The following is a 19,289-nucleotide window of genomic DNA, read 5'->3' as shown; positions in this document are numbered from 1 at the left end:
GAGATAGAATGACAACCATTTTATTGCTGTCTTTACTGGTTTAAGAAACTTTTGTCAACCTACAGCGACACCTGCTTTAAATACAGAATCTCAGAATCCTAACTTACGCATTCTTGGTGCTTTACTATTCTGTCATCTTTGCAGAAAGTATTTTTGCAGGAACTCAACGGTACTGAATGGATTCACTCTGGAGGACAGGTGGAATTCTAAGGTTTTGGAAGTAGAAGGCATTTATGAAGTTACGTAATTCATCTGTACACGTAAGAGTGGCATTTAACCATATGCTATTAGTGTACAAAATGAAGAATACCACCACTGAATTGGACCAAACACCATTTTTTTAAAGACTCTTCAGTGAAAGTGTTTCAACTGAAAAAGGAAAATGTTATTTCTTACCTTTAGCTATTTACTCCTTTTCAGCCAAAACTGAACAGTTTCTGCAAAACTATGCTTCTGCTATCTTTATAACAGAAAAAGTCTAAAATCCCGAATTTGAAATGCGCAACAATGTAGTCCCCACTGTTCTGGAATACAGCAAATATGAAAAACCATAGTTGTGAAAAGTGATTATCATTTTTTCTACTTTAATTCAGTTTACCGAAGAAAAATCCTGAGACAAAGGTCTCTTTCACTACAGAACTCTGGCAAGACTAACAGAAAAAGTAGCAGAAAGTTACATATTATAGAAATATGCTGTTCTTATAACTATATTCTCATGCCAGCTTAATTTGTCCAAAGGTCCCAAAATACTGTCTTGTATTAGAATGGAAAAAAATCCCATCATTTACCCCATTAAACTCTTAAAAGCAAATAACACAACTGATAAGGTGCTATATATCTTAGTATGTAGAAAATTTTACATCAATAAAATACTTACAATCAATTAAAGTATGTTAACTTTCCTTGGTATCATGCTACTTGAAACACTGTACGAGCAAAAGTCCAAATAACAATACAATTAAATTCTACAAGTCTATTAAAATAAACTGCAAGAAAACAGAAACCACCAGCAACACTGTTATGGAAAACTATTCTATTACGCCAGGATTAAACCAGAAAAAATAAAATTGGAAAGAATTCTTTTCCATTTACAACGGCAAGTTCCCAAAATTAAAACCAGTATTAATTCTCTGAAGAATATACTGTTACGGATAACAGTGAAAGCAAAGTTGTATAGCAGCCTGTTTGGGCAATACGCAAAGCATACCATAACTATGCTAGTTTTTAATTTTTGTTACCAATACTTATTTCAAGAGCAACAAGGTGATAAAAAAATATTTTCTAACATTGTACACCCTTATTTTTTTACCACAAGGAACAAAACATTACTGATTACTTCTATACTATTAAGTAAAGAAGTTGCCTTAACTTTTTACTTTCTTTTTTTTTTCCCTTTGTCACATTCACAATACTGACAAAGTAAGAGTTTTATAATGAGATCCAAGGGTCCTCTTAGCTTCCCTAGAAATTCCAAAAAATGGAAGATTTAAGAATCCAGCCGAGTCCCTTACTGTTTTTCATTGCCTCACTCTACAGCACAAATGTTAGTTTTTCTATATATTCCCAGCATCCATCAGTTCAGAAAAATTTGAATAACCCTGAATCAGTGGATATTCCAAAATCCCAATATTTCAAAAAGCAAATACCTATTCCAAAACATACCGGGAATAGCTAGTATGTTGAACAGCTATTCCCATTTCTTTAATCCCTGTGCTTTCTTTTGTCTTATATAGATTTTCTAATTACACAGTGGATGACTCAAAATTTGAATGAGAACAATTGCCATACCACATACTAAGTTTATTTTTAAGTGAACACAGTAAACAGAGCTTTACTTCAGTAAAGCCTTTGACACCGTTTCCCACAGCATTCTCCTGGAGAAACTGGCTGCTCATGGCTTGGACGGGAGTACACTTTGCTGGGTAAAAAGCTGGCTGGATGGCCGGGCCCAAAGAGTTGTGGTGAACGGAGTTAAATCCAGTTGGCAGCAGGTCACAAGTGGTGTTCCCCAGGGCTCAGTGTTGGGGCTGGTTCTGTTTAATATCTTCATCAATGATCTGGACGAGGGGATCGAGTGCACCCTCAGTAAGTTTGCAGACAACAGCAAGCTGGGCAGGAGTGTTGATCTGCTTGAGGGTAGGAAGGCTCTACAGAGGGATCTGGACGGGCTGGATCGATGGGCCAAGGCCAAGTGTATGAGGTTCAGCAAGGCCAAGTGCCAGGTCCTGCACCTGGGTCACAACAAGCTTGTAGCGTTGCATGGGCTTGGGGAAGAGTGGCTGGAAAGCTGCCCGGCAGAAAAAGACCTGGGGGTGCTGGTTGACAGCTGGCTGAATATGAGCCGGCAGTGTGCCCAGGTGGCCAAGAAGGCCAATGACATCCTGGCTTGTATCAGAAATAGTGTGGCCAGCAGGAGCAGGGAGGTGATCATCCTCCTGTATTCAGCACTGGTGAGGCCACACCTTGAGTCCTGTGTTCAGTTTTGGGCCCCTCACTACAGGAAAGACCTTGAGGTGCTGGAGCGTGTCCAGAGAAGAGCAACCAAGCTGGTGAGGGGCCTGGAGCATAAGTCTTATGAGGAGCGGCTGAGGGAACCTGGGTTGTTTAGTCTGGAGAAGAGGAGGCTGAGGGGAGACCTTATCGCTCCCTACAACTACCTGAAAGGAGGTTGTAGCGAGGTGGGGGGTCAGTCTCTTCTCCCATGTAACAAGTGATAGGACAAGAGGAAATGGCCTCCAGTTGTACCAGGGGAGGTTTAGATTGGATATTAGGAAAAATTTCTTTACCAAAAGAGTTGGCAAGTACTGGAAGAGGCTGCCCAAGGAAGTGGTATTTAAAAGCCATGTAGATGTGGTGCTTAGGGACATGGTTTAGTGGTGGACTTGGTAGTGCAAGGTTAACAGTTGGACTGTATGGTCTTTTACAGGTCTTTTCCAACCTAAGATATTCTATGCTTCATCTACCATATTCTAGTTAACCAAAAGTACTGATGTATCTTCTGAATATATAAACATTTATTACTTCATAATACAAAATTAATATAAGGTACATAATGAAATCAAAACTGAAATCTCACTATTTCAGATACATATTAACTATACTTATAACCTGAAAATCATCTCAAGAGTCACAGTCTGCCATGACAATGGTAATTCAACAGACAGATCATGTAGCCATCAGACTGCACAATCTCATATGGCTGCAGACAAAGACTCATACTTAGTGGGCTTCATCCCATTTACTAGACTTCTGGTAATACTCCAGAACACTTTTATTTTTTGGTGATTAAACTTCACCAACCATGCTCTAGTATGAATCATATAGTTCTATTACTCTGTGATTTGATGGTCTGTTTCTCAACTGATTTTAAACATTATCCTGCTCACTAATTCAGGAGAAATGAAATAGTACAAGAAAATGCACAGCTTTCTTCCCAGGCTTATGTCTTAAAAAGGGACACTACAATCACTAACAACAACACTGAACTGGCTGATTTAGTTTGCACTACCCCTTCCTTGCAGCTCACAATGGGCAAATGTAGACCTCTGTAACAATGGCAGACCGCTAAAGACTATGAAAAGACAGCTTTGCTGTGGTATCAATGAACTGGGAAGGAAACTCTTTTATCCTTTCTATCTGGTTTTCAGAAGGCTTCAAAGAATAAACATCATACAACACCCAGTCCCCTAGCCAACTCAGTCATGTATTTTTGCCCTATCCTTTGAATTAATTAGTGACATTAGTTTTTCCTTCTGTGAAAAGAATCTTCACTCCTTCTGTATGACCCTTCTTGAAGTGCTCTCCTCTAAGTTCTCAAAGTCACTGTCTGTCTTTGCCCTACTTCTGTCAGTCATTACAGTAAATTATCAACTGATATGCAGATTATCTAAATTCTGATATTACCTATCACTGCCGTTTAACAAAGTCTTAGCTGCATGTACATCCTGTCAGCGTATGTGCTTACTTCTCGTTCATCTCTTTCTTTGCTCTTTCCTGTCATGCTCTATCTACCTTTAGATTTTATCCTAATTTAGATTTTGGTTGCAAAGGTAAAAGTTGGCCCTTATTTCATCTTCAGCTAAAAAGGGTAGAGCATTGCTTGACACCGGTTAAAAGATTAGAATACCTAATAAAAAATAAAATAAAGTTATTCAAGTACTCAACTGACAAATCATATTCAACCATGAATTAGCAGTCAAAACCATGTATATATCTGCAGGAAGACAGAAAGAAAAAACAGTGTACTGTATATACCAGAGAACTCCAGTAAGTATTTAAAAACAACAAAAAAAAAGAACAAAAGAAAAAAAAAAGCCATGTGATGGTTTGCAATATTATAGGAAAATTCTTTTGTTTCCTCATAAGGATCAGGTGGCAGTACTAAGTTTTATCTAGGAAATGCAACCACAGACTGCAATGTTAGTGGTTTTTCAGAAAATAGTAACCCTCAAATTATAATGTCTGTGGTTATAAGCTACTACAAACTACTTCTGAAGTCAGACATGGTTAACGTCTGCATGCAGTGGACTACTCCTTTTCCAGACTTTGCAAGCATATTAAAAACTAAACTGATCTAATGGCAGGGATCTCTTTCCACTCAGTGCTACTAAGTTGTGTGCTTCCTCACACACTCAAGATTACACAACATTTGCTTTTAATAAAAAATGTTTTTCTGTGTCCTTATGGAATCACCATGGTCTCCATAAACACTGGACACACTAATGTTTCTGCAAGAAGGTGGAAAAACAAGAAGAAAGTGAAAACTGAACATAATGGTTGGATATCCTCTTGAGAGAAATGTAAGCAAACACTCCCACTGAAAGTTGAACAATATAGTAAAGGCAATAGAAATTGGAGAAGAGGTCCTCTGAAGAGCAAGTTCTTCTCCAGCACATTACGTGATACTAAATTATCAATAGTCTATTTGGGTAGGAATCACAATAGTGAGAAAAAAAACAATGACTTCTTGTATGAATCCACAAGATATTGAACATGAACAGCAATGTTATGATAGTCCAGGACTGTTGCTGAAAAAATCTTTTTTCTTCCCAAGTTTAACACTCTTCCACCCAATCAAAATCCTACAAAGTCTAACAAAGTTATTCTTGGAATTGCAATACCAAATATGCCATTTTGCTGGGTACTTCAGAAACACAAAATAAATGGAGTATTTCAAACTCTGCCTGCCCCATAGGATTCTGTAACCTATGTATAAGATGAAACAAATAACAAATGGACAAAGGAGGACTGATAAACTGATACTATTTTGTATTTTCTTCACTCGCAATGCACTCAATACTCTGTACATCATAGATAAGAAGAGTTTTGAGGATGTATTTAAGGAAATTAAATTAATATATGTCACATGGAAATCCTCCCAAGTACAAAAGCATCATAAAATAAGGCAAAGCAATGCCAATATCACGTATGTTTTATAGGTAAAAGTTGATATCCTAGTAACAAATACTATAAATAGAGTCAATAATGATGAGAGAGACACAAAAGCAAACTGAAGCAGAGACAAAAAGCAGTTTACAGTCTATTTAACAAAGAAAGTGATGGAAAGCCAAAGTAAAGGGCTGGAAAGTGATCATTATGGCAGCATTCTGAAAGGACAAACTATAATTGTTAGGACAGGAAAAAAAGATGCATTAATACAGGAAAAGTGGGAGCTTGGATGAAGACTGTACCTATGTTGTTAGATATGATATATCATGTCTTACAGATATGATGCCTAAATGGCCAGCAACATGTAAACAATTATATTTACTATGAGATCTGAAGAAACCCCCATGATACAGTCCAGAGTAACAAGCAACATGGTTGGTGTTGAAGGTACCGAAGTATTTGGAGAGTGGGAAAGAAGAAAAGAAAGACTAAGATACCTATTGAATTTCAAGTGACAGCAATGCATTCATAAAGTGATATCAAAGAGATTTATCAGTGTTTTTCATGTAGACAGAAATAGCGCTCAAAGTGGCCATTGAGGAAAAAGTAAGTTAGGCTTCCAAATTCGATATGAGCCAAGTGGCATTCTTGCACAGAAAATCTAAACCTAGGGAGGCAATAGTTCCTGATCCTGCTAAAGATGCATAATATGATGGAATACCACAGAAAACTACTGCTGAGCAGCTACCCAGTGGTATCTTGTCTCTCCACAACATAGGGGTTCCCAAACTAGCCTATCTTCTGCCTTGCCAAAATTACCAGATTGGCTGTTGCATCACGCAGAACCAAGATGCAAGTTCTGCAAGTTACAGGAGGCATAGATCATTGGAAAAGAGCTCTATCTTACAAACAGTATGATGATTTAATAATAAAGTTGTAGGGAATATCATAATACACATAACTTAAAGTGGCAGAAGAAGAAACAGATTTTTGCAACATCATCATGGGAATAGCAGTTGAATGCATGTTTACACATAAGCAGTTCAGCAGAAAGTGTATGTATGAAAGAGATGAACAGACAGGACAGAAAGAGATTACAAGAGATGAAAGAAGAAAAGTCCTGCAAGGACAACCCTGGAAACTACCGTGTACAACAAATGAAGAAAATAAAGACAGATAAGTAGATTCACAAGATGAAATTCATTCACAGGTTTCAAAATCAGGAAAGGGGCATGCACTTGCACTCAATATTCTCTGTTTTTTTAAGGCAAGGAAACTGTGGTGCCAATAAACAAAATCCCATATTTTTGACACTTAAAAAAGATATGTCAGGGAATCTATTTGCAAAAGTAGTCTTAATGGACAATAAAAAGGTAAGACAAATATATAATCCCCATATATTTTCTTTTTTCCTCATACTATCATGCAAAATATTCATTATACACCTACTGATTTGACGCACGAGAAAAAAAAGAAGTGGTTTTTACAGATTATAGGGCTAAGAAAGGGCCATTCCACAGCTAATAAATCTGACTGAAAGCTAGAGTGCGAAATAACTTTCCAGACAAACTTTTTTATTTAGTAGTTCTTCCAACCTTCTCAAGTACAGGGCAATGAGGAAAAATATTTAGACAAATAGTAAGTTTCAACAAAAAATTAACTGTTAAGTTAAGCAATAGTAGAAAAGAAACAAAAGCCAGTTCTTTAAGTATACAGCCAACACCTTCATGTTTTCACTTACTTATCTTCTGTTTGCTTATATATGACCAGGTGTGGAAATCCTTAAGACATTCAATACAAAATTGATTCACGCTTGCCAAAACTATTAACAGAAGCACTCCCTCAAGCAGATGAGCATGAATACCAAAAAAGTTTTAATAATGTAGAAATTAAGTAGCCAATCAAATTTTAGGATTAAACATCATGTGTTCTAGACACTTTGCTTTTACCTTCTAAGCAATGGCATACACTGGTATTCACAAATTCATGGAAAAACATTAAACATACTTTAAAGCCCATACAGTACACAAGAATCATTTTTTTTCCCCAACTATTTAGATGTTTGCCAGTAAAATTATATTAATACATTCCAAGATCATGAATTACAAATTTATTGTTCTGCGAAGAACACCACCACATTAACCCTCAGAAGTGTGAACATATTCAACTGTCTTGAATGCTTAGAGATTTACTCAGCAAAGACTATTGGGAAGTTGACATTATTTTCCATAAGCCTTTTAGTTAACTTTTCTTGCAAAAATATTTTTTCTTTGTATATCTCAGTATATCTCAGTTGTGGCTTGGCTGAATGAAACACTGCAGCCTCACTTTTCCTGAAATACTTTCCCATTGGTAAGATCATTTTGCCTTAGTGCTTTTGCTCATGTCCAAGTGGAAGCAGAGTTTATGTTAGTTCTTTTAATAAATTAAAGGCTTTTTTTTCTAATTATTTGCAGCCTTCGGAACACTTGAGTCTCTAATGTATCTACTGTGTGGATTATGGCAATGATGAACTCAGGCTCTTTTTCCCTTAAGAATTAGGGTAAACTACAGTAGATTATACATAGCATTTTAAATTTAAGCCTTCAGGAAATGACAAAGGTGATTCTTTGCTTTGAGTGCTTTAGGAGAGTTATTAATTTCAAGCTATGACATGGACCTGAATTTCCAGGGCTCACCCTGCAGCTGCCAGCTTTCATTTTAATTTCAATGAATTTTCTTTAAAACAAAAATTGTAGCGCATAAATTCTCTTTAGTGTCTTTTTCTACTTCCCCCCCCCTCCCTGCCCCCCCCCCCCAGATTTCACTTCTTTTATGTAATTGAGTATTTACCTTTGTAAAATGTAAAAACAACTACCATGCAGAGAGCTCTGTGCATGATAGCGTTATAGCTACAGCAGCTACTGCTCTAGCTACTCTGCATTGCCCACTAATTATAAATACAATATATCATCCTTCTCTTTTATCCAAAATTGTATGGATCTCATCATCCCATATCCCCAAAGAATTTTTTTATTTGAGTTATTTCAAAGAGTAAAAATAAGCAGAAAGATGACGACAATGGAGAGCACTGTCCATTGTTTTTTCACTGAAGTTTATAGTTGTACCCCAAGAGCTTTACTGCAATTTTGAATTCTCGGAAAAAGCTACTGCTTCAGCCAAATTACCCATTATAGTTTCTCCTTATCTAGAGGGTAACCACTTTTTTATTCAAATAAGTGTTCTAGAAAAAAAATTCTAGTGGAAGAATTTTACCAAGCATTCCTCTCAACACTGACAACTACCAGACATATTAAACTTGCCTTGCAGGGAAGTTGCCACTGTAAAAAATGCCATACAATGTATCAAAAATAAAAAAGAAAATACTGGAGACATGCCAGGCTACATCTAGCTTGCTGAATATATGAATTCCTCATCTATAATGACTTTTCAATGTATCGTAAAAGGATCATGAGGTTACTGTGCAAATGAACATTACCTTTAATCAAAAGACTACTAATTTCTTTCAAGAAGGACAGCTTATTCTCCCCGATTTAAAATGCAAGCCCACCCTCCCCAAAACTAAGAAATCTATTCTGAATGGGGGGAGGGAATCTCTTTTATAAAAGCACTAAGCACCTGTATAACACGTATATAAAACCTGAAGATGCTGCCAGTCTCAACCAAAAGGAAAGTTTTTTGGACTTCTAATACCTTACACCCTTTTGAGACAGTGCTCTAGAAAAACTTTTACCATTTTCTTGGTGATGTAATACATCTCATTTATCCCTTCAGAGTTATAAGGCTTCAAAGACAATATCTTCGATTTAATTAAAAAATCCCATGTCTCTGAGTAAAGACCCAAGTAATGGAACAGTCAAAGCTTTCATGAAAACAAATGCAATATTCACGTTACTTTAATCCTTTAATTTCTTAAAAAAAAAAGAAGGGGTATGTCAAAGTTGCTCCATCAAGCTGAAACATTAACTCAGTATGTCTTAGTTCCTACTTGCACTGTTAGTTTATCTTTACTCTGCTGTTTCATATTTGGTAACAAAATACTTGATATTAATCGTGAGTTATTTATTAAACTGTCCCCAAGTCCCCAGGTTTTTCTCTGGCAATGTTAAATTAAAATAAATCTTATATGGAAGGAGCATCTCTTATCTGCAGACTCAACATCTATCTGACTGAGGATAAACAATTTTTCAGGACAAAGTTTTGTCAAGCATGAATATCTAACAAGTAGCAGCAATCTGCGTAAAGCTTCCACATTTGCATCTACTATGGCTCTCCTTCCTGGCCACTCTGCAACAACAACAAAAGTCTAAAAAAATACCTGTATCATCCCTGCACAGTAAACACTCATCTTTTCTTCTTTTAAACAAATTACTTAGAAGATGAAGGGAAATCTCACCACCTGGTTCAGCAGAACTGTGATCTTCAAAGCTTTATTGTTCTTATGCTAAAATTGCCTGACTGAAGAATGTTAACTAGCATACTTTAAGTTTTTTTCCAATTGCTTTCTCATACATAATCAAATTCTACAAGGTTTTTGTAGCGCATGTGTTTAAAAACTGGTGAAAAAATAACATCTTTTATTCTATAAAGAACATCAGTGGATAGTAAATTCCTCCCTTAAATCAAAGAATCAAAACTCCTAACCATATTTTTCTGGTCTAGAAGACAAAGGAGAAGCCAACGAATTCATACCATTATGACACAGAAATTTATTTTCCCTCATTTTCATGATTTAAATATTTTACAGATACGTAATGGTGCCGCAGTTTTTAAAGTACGTCTTTCCCATCTAGTTTATCAACTCTTGCCCCATGCATATGACAGTGTCCTTTTCCCTAATGGTTCTTCTAGTTTTACTTTTCAGTGTTTTACACTGATGTGCATCTTCTCTGTTCTTAATTTGCAGCCATTTGGCAGAAGTTCTTTTTCTTAAGGCCAGGGTTGTATGTTCTTGGTTATGATTCTCTGTGTCTCCTGACACTGTACCCTAGCTTCTACTACCAGATTCACAATTTTCTTGAGGTCCTGTTTGGCTGTCAAATTTGGGGTCTCAATTTCTTCTGTTTTGTTCTTATTCAACTCTGACACAGACCAAAATATATTTAAAACACATAGATTATCAAGTGCATTTGTGTCTCAAAGAAAATCATATAATTTTGAATGTCTTCAAATTTCTCCATTAATTATTCCTAGAGTTACTTATGGGTGCCACGACTGGAAGCTATTCTGCCTCACCTATTTGCAGAAGACTACGCTGACCTTCATTAATACTGTAATAACTATCCTGAAATATCTTTCAATTTTGCAGACTTACAGTATTAGTGAAGGGAAATTCCTTCTCTTTAATACTATGCTTAATTTATTTGTTTTAGTTCAAATCAGTAAGGCAAGTCTCTTCAAATTAATTTACAGCAGAATAAAACTAAATTTTAATCTAGGTTTCTGTGACAATTACTAGTGTGGTACAAGACCAAAAAAAAAAAAAAAAAAAAAAAAAAGGAAAATAAAAAAATATCTTTTCTTTCTCACACACAGATTATCTCCTCTGGTGATGAAGAAGATAAACTAAGAGAAGTTTTGTTAAAAACAAGTCAGGCTTCTCTTTCCTAGTATTAAGTTCCAAAATCATGCATTAGTCAGAAAGATCTCCTTGAAATAACAGTACTGCTCTTAAAGCTTTTTTTGTATGTCTGATACCAAAAGATTATTTTCCATGTTCACTTACATTCAGCTACACTCAGTTGTTTCATTACTTGGTACTAAACATAAGAATAGTATCAGGTGACAATTTTGAAGCAGGAAGCATAAAGAATTATACAGCACAGCACAAAGAATTAAATGAGGCAAGCATTACACGGCCACAATATTACATTTCATTGTCTAAAATGTTAGACTGTATGTTTTACTTTTGGCCATTATAGAGCTGACTTGACAGATTATGTTGTCTAAACAATAACTGCAAGAAAGTCAATAGTGCAGTTACAGCTCTTGAAAGAATTCTTACAGAAAAAAAAATATAAATAAGAAACAACTCTGAGTTGAAGGCTTTACTCAGAAAAATTAATGTCCACACACAAACTGCCAGCAGTCCCAAGTGTTTTTCATTGCTAAACCAAAGTCACATCTGACACCGTATATAAGCTATCAGTTGGCACATTAGCTCTGCAGTACTTCTTTTGTTGTCAGACAGAGAATTTTAGCAGTTGTACGTTTACAATACCAGTGGCCTAAAGGAGTCAGGCAAGTTCTTGGTGGAGGTAACATGTGAAAATTTCTTCAAGAAACAACTTTCTACATGAAAGTCTGTTCTCCCAAAAGAATTTGTACTTGTTAATCAGAGAAAAAAGAGTGTAACTTCAAATATGTTAAACATTTATGTGAGAGAATTTTGGAAATCTCAAGAGAAAGCTGCATTTTCCTCAATTGAAAATGGATTTGGTATTTGAAAAATGAACCTAACTCAAAGGAGAAATCATCATATAACTGTTACTATCAAAGTTGTCAGAGCTATTCAGCATTAAAAAAGATGGAATTAACTAATGCCACATGACTACATCAAGAGCAAGATATTTACAGGAGAATTAATCACAACACTCTCCAATACCTCAGTGCTACTCACTGTCACAAGTACACCACTAGATACTCCAACACTATCAACTACTTGATCAACTAGCAGCTTGAGCTGAAAAACCTGTCCTTTTGAAAGGCCTGAATTTCTTCCTCAGAAAACCACTGACATCTCAGTATACTTAAAACTTTGTCTGAAAGAATACATCCATCAATATTAAATTTCTTCTAATATCATCCTGTCTTGTGACAACTTCAAAGGCAGTATCAACAACAAGAAACTCTGGCAGTACACTCCCCAGGGAAGGTAAAACTACCCTGAGTCACTATGTCAAATTAATCCACCATTCTCCCACCCCTGGGATATTTTACATGCTCCCCAAATCCATGAATATAGAACCCTGGCCAACCTCATGCATCCAGCTATGGCACTCCTTCACCAAAAACCTTCAGGATTCATCAAAACTCTCCTCGAACTTCATTACCATAGTCCTCCTATTTATCTCTTCATGCTCCACAAGCTATAAAATTGCTGTGTTTTTCTTTACTGTAGTAAACAACTACTTTATTGCTCTCCCTTCTGTTAACAGATTCTCTACACCACTGGTACCAGTTCTCATTCTGGGTAGTCTAAATGATTTGTATCTAACTAAACCCCAAGCAATTTTCCTCAGCTTGCATTTAGCTTTGAAGTCAGCTGCTTATCTTTTTGTTGTAAAGAAGAGTTTGAGTGCCTGAAGGCTCATTGGTATAGTAAAATGACAGCCTTGAAAACTAGTATCTTACCACTTGATACCTTTACATTCAAAAGCAGTAAACAAGCCATACACAAAGTAAAATCATTCTATTTACACTAAAAATGTAAGTAACACAGTATAATAACGGCTTAGCATCAAAAACCAACGTTTTGTTTAGTTGATTATGTATGAGGTTAATAGTTCTGTTTAATGCTGGAAAGGGAAATGGGTCTGTTTCCAAAGAGTTGATTTTTAAACTTCTGTGATATGCTATTTTACTTCTATTTTACTTTGAATTCTAAAGGTCTTGCTGTTGTTGTTGTTATTCAGGACATTAAAAAATATAGTAATATCAAGTTCCAACACCTGAATGAAACCCATCTTGTTTAAAATTCTTCAGACTATAACATTCAAGTATGTCACCAAGAAATCAGTGAATTTACAGGCTGTTCCCCCAGATATTTCCAGCATCAGAGACTACAAAATTCAACTTTTGGAAGTGTAATTTAACTGCCATTATAATGTATTTAATTTGTAATTTCTACAATTGTTAAAAGTAATGTTGGGAGTGTCCCTCTCAATTTGTGTTAAGTGACGTACAATTATCCTTATAGAAGCACCTCTCTAAAAAGTAACTCTGGAAACATTTCTGGTTCATTACTGGTTTAGGTTTCCAATTTTTATAAACTTCTCTTTATTTTGTACCTATTTTATTTTTTGTCTTAGAAAAAGTATCTTTTTACTAAGAGAGATAATGGAATTCCAGCAGAATAAGGAACAAATGGAACAGCTTTTCTCTTCCATAGGTATAAAAGAGTCACCTAAACTGTCTACAACATAAAATGCCACTATCTGAGCTAGTCATCTTGGACTTCTCTTGAAGTTAATGGACAAAACCAGGCACTTACAGGGCATGATTCATCTCATTTCAATATACATACCTGAAAAGGTTGCAGGAATTTTGTTTTGTGTCTGCCAACTTCTCTCCATACACATAGTCTAGATGATGATAAACTAACAAGATTGCTGTGCATTGCAAATATCAACTAGGTGCACTGATGAATGATAGATGTCACAAGAAAATCTAGCACAACATTAGGAAGACATTCAAAACTAAAAATAGAATACACAAAGCAGGTCCATGGAAGGGCAAAATATACTAACTTGATTATGCTTTCTTTGCTCTTGCATGGCTTCCCAGACAGCCTGGGCAATCTTCTCTTTATGTCTGTCACGTTCTGCTTCCCACATTTTTCTTTCTTCTGCATGAATCTTCTCCATATTTCTCCTCTCCTCCTCTACTGCTTTCAGAACAGTCTCCTGCACTACTTCTTTTTCAGCCTTTGAAACAAATCAAGCACAGATAATGACCAAAATACCCAACTTGGGTGCCTAACTCATATATGTTTTCTTTTAATGAGATCTATGAGCTGAAAAGATATGGGACATGAATATTTTCACTTCTGAACTATGAGCTTAAACTTATCTTAAGGTGCTACCAAGCAGGTATTACCACTGGACAAGGACTTTGTAGTTACAGAAAAAGAAAGTTACAAGCAAGGATCTTAAATTCCTACCTACTTAAAACACAAGTTTGTTTAATGCCAACACAAAAAACATGCAGCAGGAACCACGTAAGAGTAGGTATGTCATGGGCCTCCCTACACTGCTTGATATTCCCATATATGAGATACTCCTGCTCTTATCTACAAGTATCTAAAGTCCAAAACCAGTTTAAAGCATCTTCTGTGGCAAAGTAGCCAATACATAATTAAAACAAATGCACCTTCCCTCTGAAAGCTCCTTAGCTAGGCATTCTACAAGAAGTACGGTTTCTTTTTTTTTTTTTAATGTTTATATTCAACCATTACATGATATCATCAGAAGACACACACTGAATTTGAAGTAACAAGGACAGCTCTACACCTGCTGAGCCACTCAAGTATATATATCAGCAAGACAATCATTGCATAATATCTACAAATAACTAAGTGCAGGCTGAAGTTTAAAATAAACAAATATGGGCTGACAAACAGCCCCCCCTTAATTTTAATAAGCTTACAGGTTATTCCAATGCCCTTTGGCGGTCATTATGGAACTGGTCAAGTGAAGTTTTAAATGGCAAAAAATACTGGGTTCCTCAAATACCTACACTTATAAAGATGTTTCTTGCAATTCACTGGGACTTGATTTTTTTATTTAGACATTTATAAAATATAATGTAAGGTAAAAAATGCCCTATTAAGATATTTTATTATACACACATTTCTCCCTAGATTATCAACCATGTAACAGATGTTTCTTGTGTTACTGAATGTTATTCAGAGAGGTGCTCAGCTAGTGTGCATATACTACATATGAAGATGTACCGGAAATGATTAATATAGCCTAATCAACTGTGCTAGGTAACATACATCACTAGTTTCCCAGACCATTACATGCAACTGAACTTTTGTACTGGATTCTACATCAGTATTAGAAATGAAAGATAGCTTAACATTTACAAAATTACTGTCCTAACCCCAATGCACTTCATAAATAGACAAAAGAAATTATATTTAAAAAAGTGAATATTCACTTCTAGTCAAACATCAACTCAAATAAAATAATTGAAAACCTGTTAAAATGTCTAAATTTTTGTATGATTTATAAAATAGTTCTGTCCTCATCGAAAATGACCATAATTAACAAAAGTTAAGACACAATGCTAATTGTCTTATTAAGATAATCAGTTGACCCTGCTACATAGCTCTTCATATCAAGATGTATTGATGTTGTTCACTGAAAGACCACGAAACCAGACAGTTAGGTAACATCAGTAAGTGAACTGTAATATTATGACTTCTTGTTATAAACTAATTCAGAGTCTATCTTAGACAGAAGTTACATAGACTATCTGTATTAAGGCACAGGATATAACAGATATGTTCATGATTTACAGAACTAGATTCTTTTAAACACAGATGATAGCAGAGTTTGACAAATTTAATTATGAAATAAGAATGAGTTGCCTAACTTGGCATTTGTAATGACACACATGGAATCCACATCGCATGTCTACTACTTAACAAGACATACCTTCGCAGCGGCTGCCGCAGCCTCCTTACTTCTTTGTCTTTCTTCATCCAAACATTTGTCAAGCACTTCCTGTAAACATTATGAAAAATTAAACTGCAATATACAATAGAGGAGTGGCTAAAAATCATTTCAAACAGTCAAAGTGCTTGAGAAAGCTTCCTCTTCCTGTCAATAATTGTGACAGGATCATTCCCAATGAACTCTGTGGTGCAGATCAGACCCCTTTTTCTTGGTAAATAAAAGTGATACCTTGTGTTTTTGTGACTGCTGCATCAAAGCCTCTTCTATCTTTCCGGATAGCACTTCCTTCTCCTCTTCCAAAATATCCAGAAGTCGCTGATGCTATTTGGGAGAAAACATTCCTATTATTGTAACCACAGTCTGCTAGTAAAACAGACAAAAAGAACTCATCCAAGACACTTAGGTTTGTCAGTTGCTTACAAAATGACTTAAAATGTAAATTCAGTTAAATTACATATACAGCAGCCCTTTAATTGATTTCATGTAATGAAAAAATAATTACAATAATAAGAAATGTTTAGCTTCCTGATTATCTAATATTTCTGCTCAGTCTGAAGAGTATTAGGAAAGAAGTTGGAAAAAAATCACTATATAAAAGCAACACTTATAAATTTTATAAAGATGGTCCAAGCAACACCACACTTTAAATATTTCATTTAAACAGCTGCAGAATTTAACTTATGCTCATACTACCTCTGAGTTATACTTATGGAGGGCAAAAGGCAAATCTATTTTTTTTCAACCATTTGAGATACCATGAACTTTGAAAGCCAGGAAATGAGAGCAAAAGAGAATGCTGCTTTGTTCTAATCTTCTTGTAATTTGAAACATTTTTTCAGGGAGAAAATGAACACTGAGGTGACCAGGTAGTCTATATGTAAATGTATAATCTATCACTGTTCTTAATCACAACCCATTTATCTGCTTTTCACTAAACCAAGCAAAGCATTTGAAAGATGTCAGTTTTGTCTGTAAGAGCTAAGGTGTTTTCCAAAACTAAAATTACCGGAAATTATTTATGTTGGGTATTTGTCGTGAGATAATTGCTAGCAAGTCAGTACACTTTTTTACATGATATTTAAGAGATGATATATTATAACCTTAAAGCATTGTATCAATACATAATAATATTTTAAAAGATCACCAAAAGGAAAGTGTAACAGTAGAGTTTTATATTAATAAAAGTGTATATAATGAACATAACATTTTTACACAAACACTTATGGCAGGCAAATAGCCCTCTCACCAGCATTTCTAAGAAACAGTCATTTCTGTTTCATGAATTTTATTATGTTTTAATTAGAAGTGTCTCTAATGGCAGCTAGAAATACATTACCAAACTGCAACACTATGTTCTGAAAAATATTTTTTCATTTGAAGAATAGAATAGAAAACTTCTAGACTGCTTTATAAAATAAAACACCAATCTGCCCTTCCAGGATAAACATGTAAAGAGGCATTTCCTTGTGAATTTACTTAAAATAGGTCTGAATGGAGCAGACATATTCTAATGGAAAACACCTGTGGAAGGAGTGGTGAAATTCACATCATGGTTATACTTAATGATGTGTAACTAACTTGTCTTGTGGACTCAGTACTTTCAGACATTAGCTTTAACTATCAGAGCTCTTATAGAAAGTGTTTTTTCCTAGTAACTCAAAGGTGAAACAATAAATGGATTTTATTATTTAAATGATCTCCATGACTCTTCACTTGACTGACTGCACAAACTACAAATCTGTTATTTCACTTTCATTTGAAAGAATGACAGAATAGAAGACAAACATATGCAAATATTTTATCAGACATACACCCCAATTCAAAGTTTACTCGTGTCAATTAAAAGACTGAAACTTTATTTGCTTCAGTCAAGAATCAGCAAGAGACTTTCTAAGGAGAGCTCAATAGAGAAAATCACCTCTACCTTTAAAACACCTACAACAGAATGGCAGTCAACTTGTTCAGCAAGATTAGAATTTCTAGCGTAAGACTTCCAAGTAGTTAATTCCAGTTTGAGACTGACCATCAGATTCCTACGTTAGATATGAAGACCGTGTATGCATATTTCAAGTCGCCATAATGGGCCAGCTACCAGATGTATTTTACAACATTCTCCATGGGACTACAATTTTCAGTCTTTAAATTTCTGGGCAGTTTTAAAAATTTTATTTTACATATATGTATAAGAAGACATTCAAGCCCACGCTGAAAGTCCTGAAACAATGGAGACATTTGCATTAATACAATATAGAACATGTATACAAGGCCAATGGAGACAACTAATTTCTATTCTCCTTACAGACAAAATAATTTCATGACTATGGCCTTCCACATGACCCTAACCTCACTACATAGCAGTTTACTTTTCATAAACCTGTGGTAGATCTACTATCCTGAAAAATACCGCTATTGGGACCAAAACTTTTTTATCATACAGAAACCTGAGAAGTTCTGATCTTTAATACATCTCTGAAGTGAAAATGTATCTCCTTCACTGCAAAGAAGAGTGCACAACTAAATCCAGAGATAAACTCTTTGTACAAACAAGAAAATGTTACTCCAGCTGGTTGTTACAGTAATAAGGAGTTTAACATCACCTGGACATACCAGTTCCATGGAGATACAGCACACGAAACAAATAGAAATACAGACAGCAGTATAAGATAAATCAATTTGCTTCTTCTGGAAGCAGAAAGGGAAATCTTTAAAATACAACATATCACTTTTGCTTGCCACTAACTATAAAAAGGCCGCCTACTAAGTAACCAATTACCAAGAAAAAGAAAGCTGCTGTAACTGCCATTTGCAGTACGATTACTTTAATCCAGCTTAGAATTTCCTATTTTCTTGGTAGATTAGAAAATCTATATGGTATTACATTTTGAGTTTTATGGAATTGACAGAAATTCATCAAGAACTGTATTAAGAATTGTACCTGTGTATAAAAACACACTAGTTTCTATTTTTCAAGATACTAGACGTAACTATTTGCAAGCACATTTAGAATGCGTTCAAAATAAAAGCTAATTACTTCTGGCATATTTCAATGCTACTTCTTTTACATTATATAGCAACCCCATTTCTCACGGAAACGTTAAATTTATAATTTCAAGATTGTAAGCCTCTTGTGAATAGCTTGGCGTGTCCTTTCCTATTATAATGTAAATGTTTATTCATGTGGAATAATCCTTCCATAAATGGTTACCTTCATATCTGAACTTCTAAAAGTTCATATATGAACTTCTAAAAGTTCTAAAAGTTCATATATCTTCACAAATGTTGCAACAGCTGTCCATACAACCCAGTAAAGCAAATTATCTTGTACTAGTCCTAGAAGAACTGTTTATTTGGCTTCAGAATTTATATTTGGCCAAATAGGTTTCTTTTTCAGAGCGAAATGTACCTTAAGCAATTAAATTACGTAAATTATCTGAAAAGAAGTAAGTAACTGGAAGTAGACAAAGCAGAATAAAGTATTACATGAAATGCTTCTCCCTG

At 35.2% G+C, this 19,289-nt stretch overlaps 1 protein-coding gene across 1 annotated transcript in view; it reads right to left on the bottom strand.

Moving 5' to 3' along the window:
* Positions 1-19,289, bottom strand: part of CCDC91 (coiled-coil domain containing 91) — a 124,823-nt gene that overhangs the window by 33,882 nt on the left and 71,652 nt on the right. Inside the window, exons 8-10 of the mRNA XM_010575319.1 lie at positions 16,020-16,112; positions 15,771-15,839; positions 13,857-14,033 (exon numbers count right to left, since the gene is read on the bottom strand). Of these exons, the coding sequence (XP_010573621.1) occupies positions 13,857-14,033; positions 15,771-15,839; positions 16,020-16,112 (339 nt within the window). The remainder of the gene's footprint in view (positions 1-13,856; positions 14,034-15,770; positions 15,840-16,019; positions 16,113-19,289) is intronic.

The sequence above is a fragment of the Haliaeetus leucocephalus genome, unplaced genomic scaffold (genome assembly GCF_000737465.1).
Source record: "Haliaeetus leucocephalus isolate CR32 unplaced genomic scaffold, Haliaeetus_leucocephalus-4.0 Scaffold473, whole genome shotgun sequence".
In the NCBI taxonomy this organism is placed as follows: domain Eukaryota; kingdom Metazoa; phylum Chordata; class Aves; order Accipitriformes; family Accipitridae; genus Haliaeetus; species Haliaeetus leucocephalus.
This window is presented reverse-complemented; position numbering and strand designations above follow the sequence as displayed.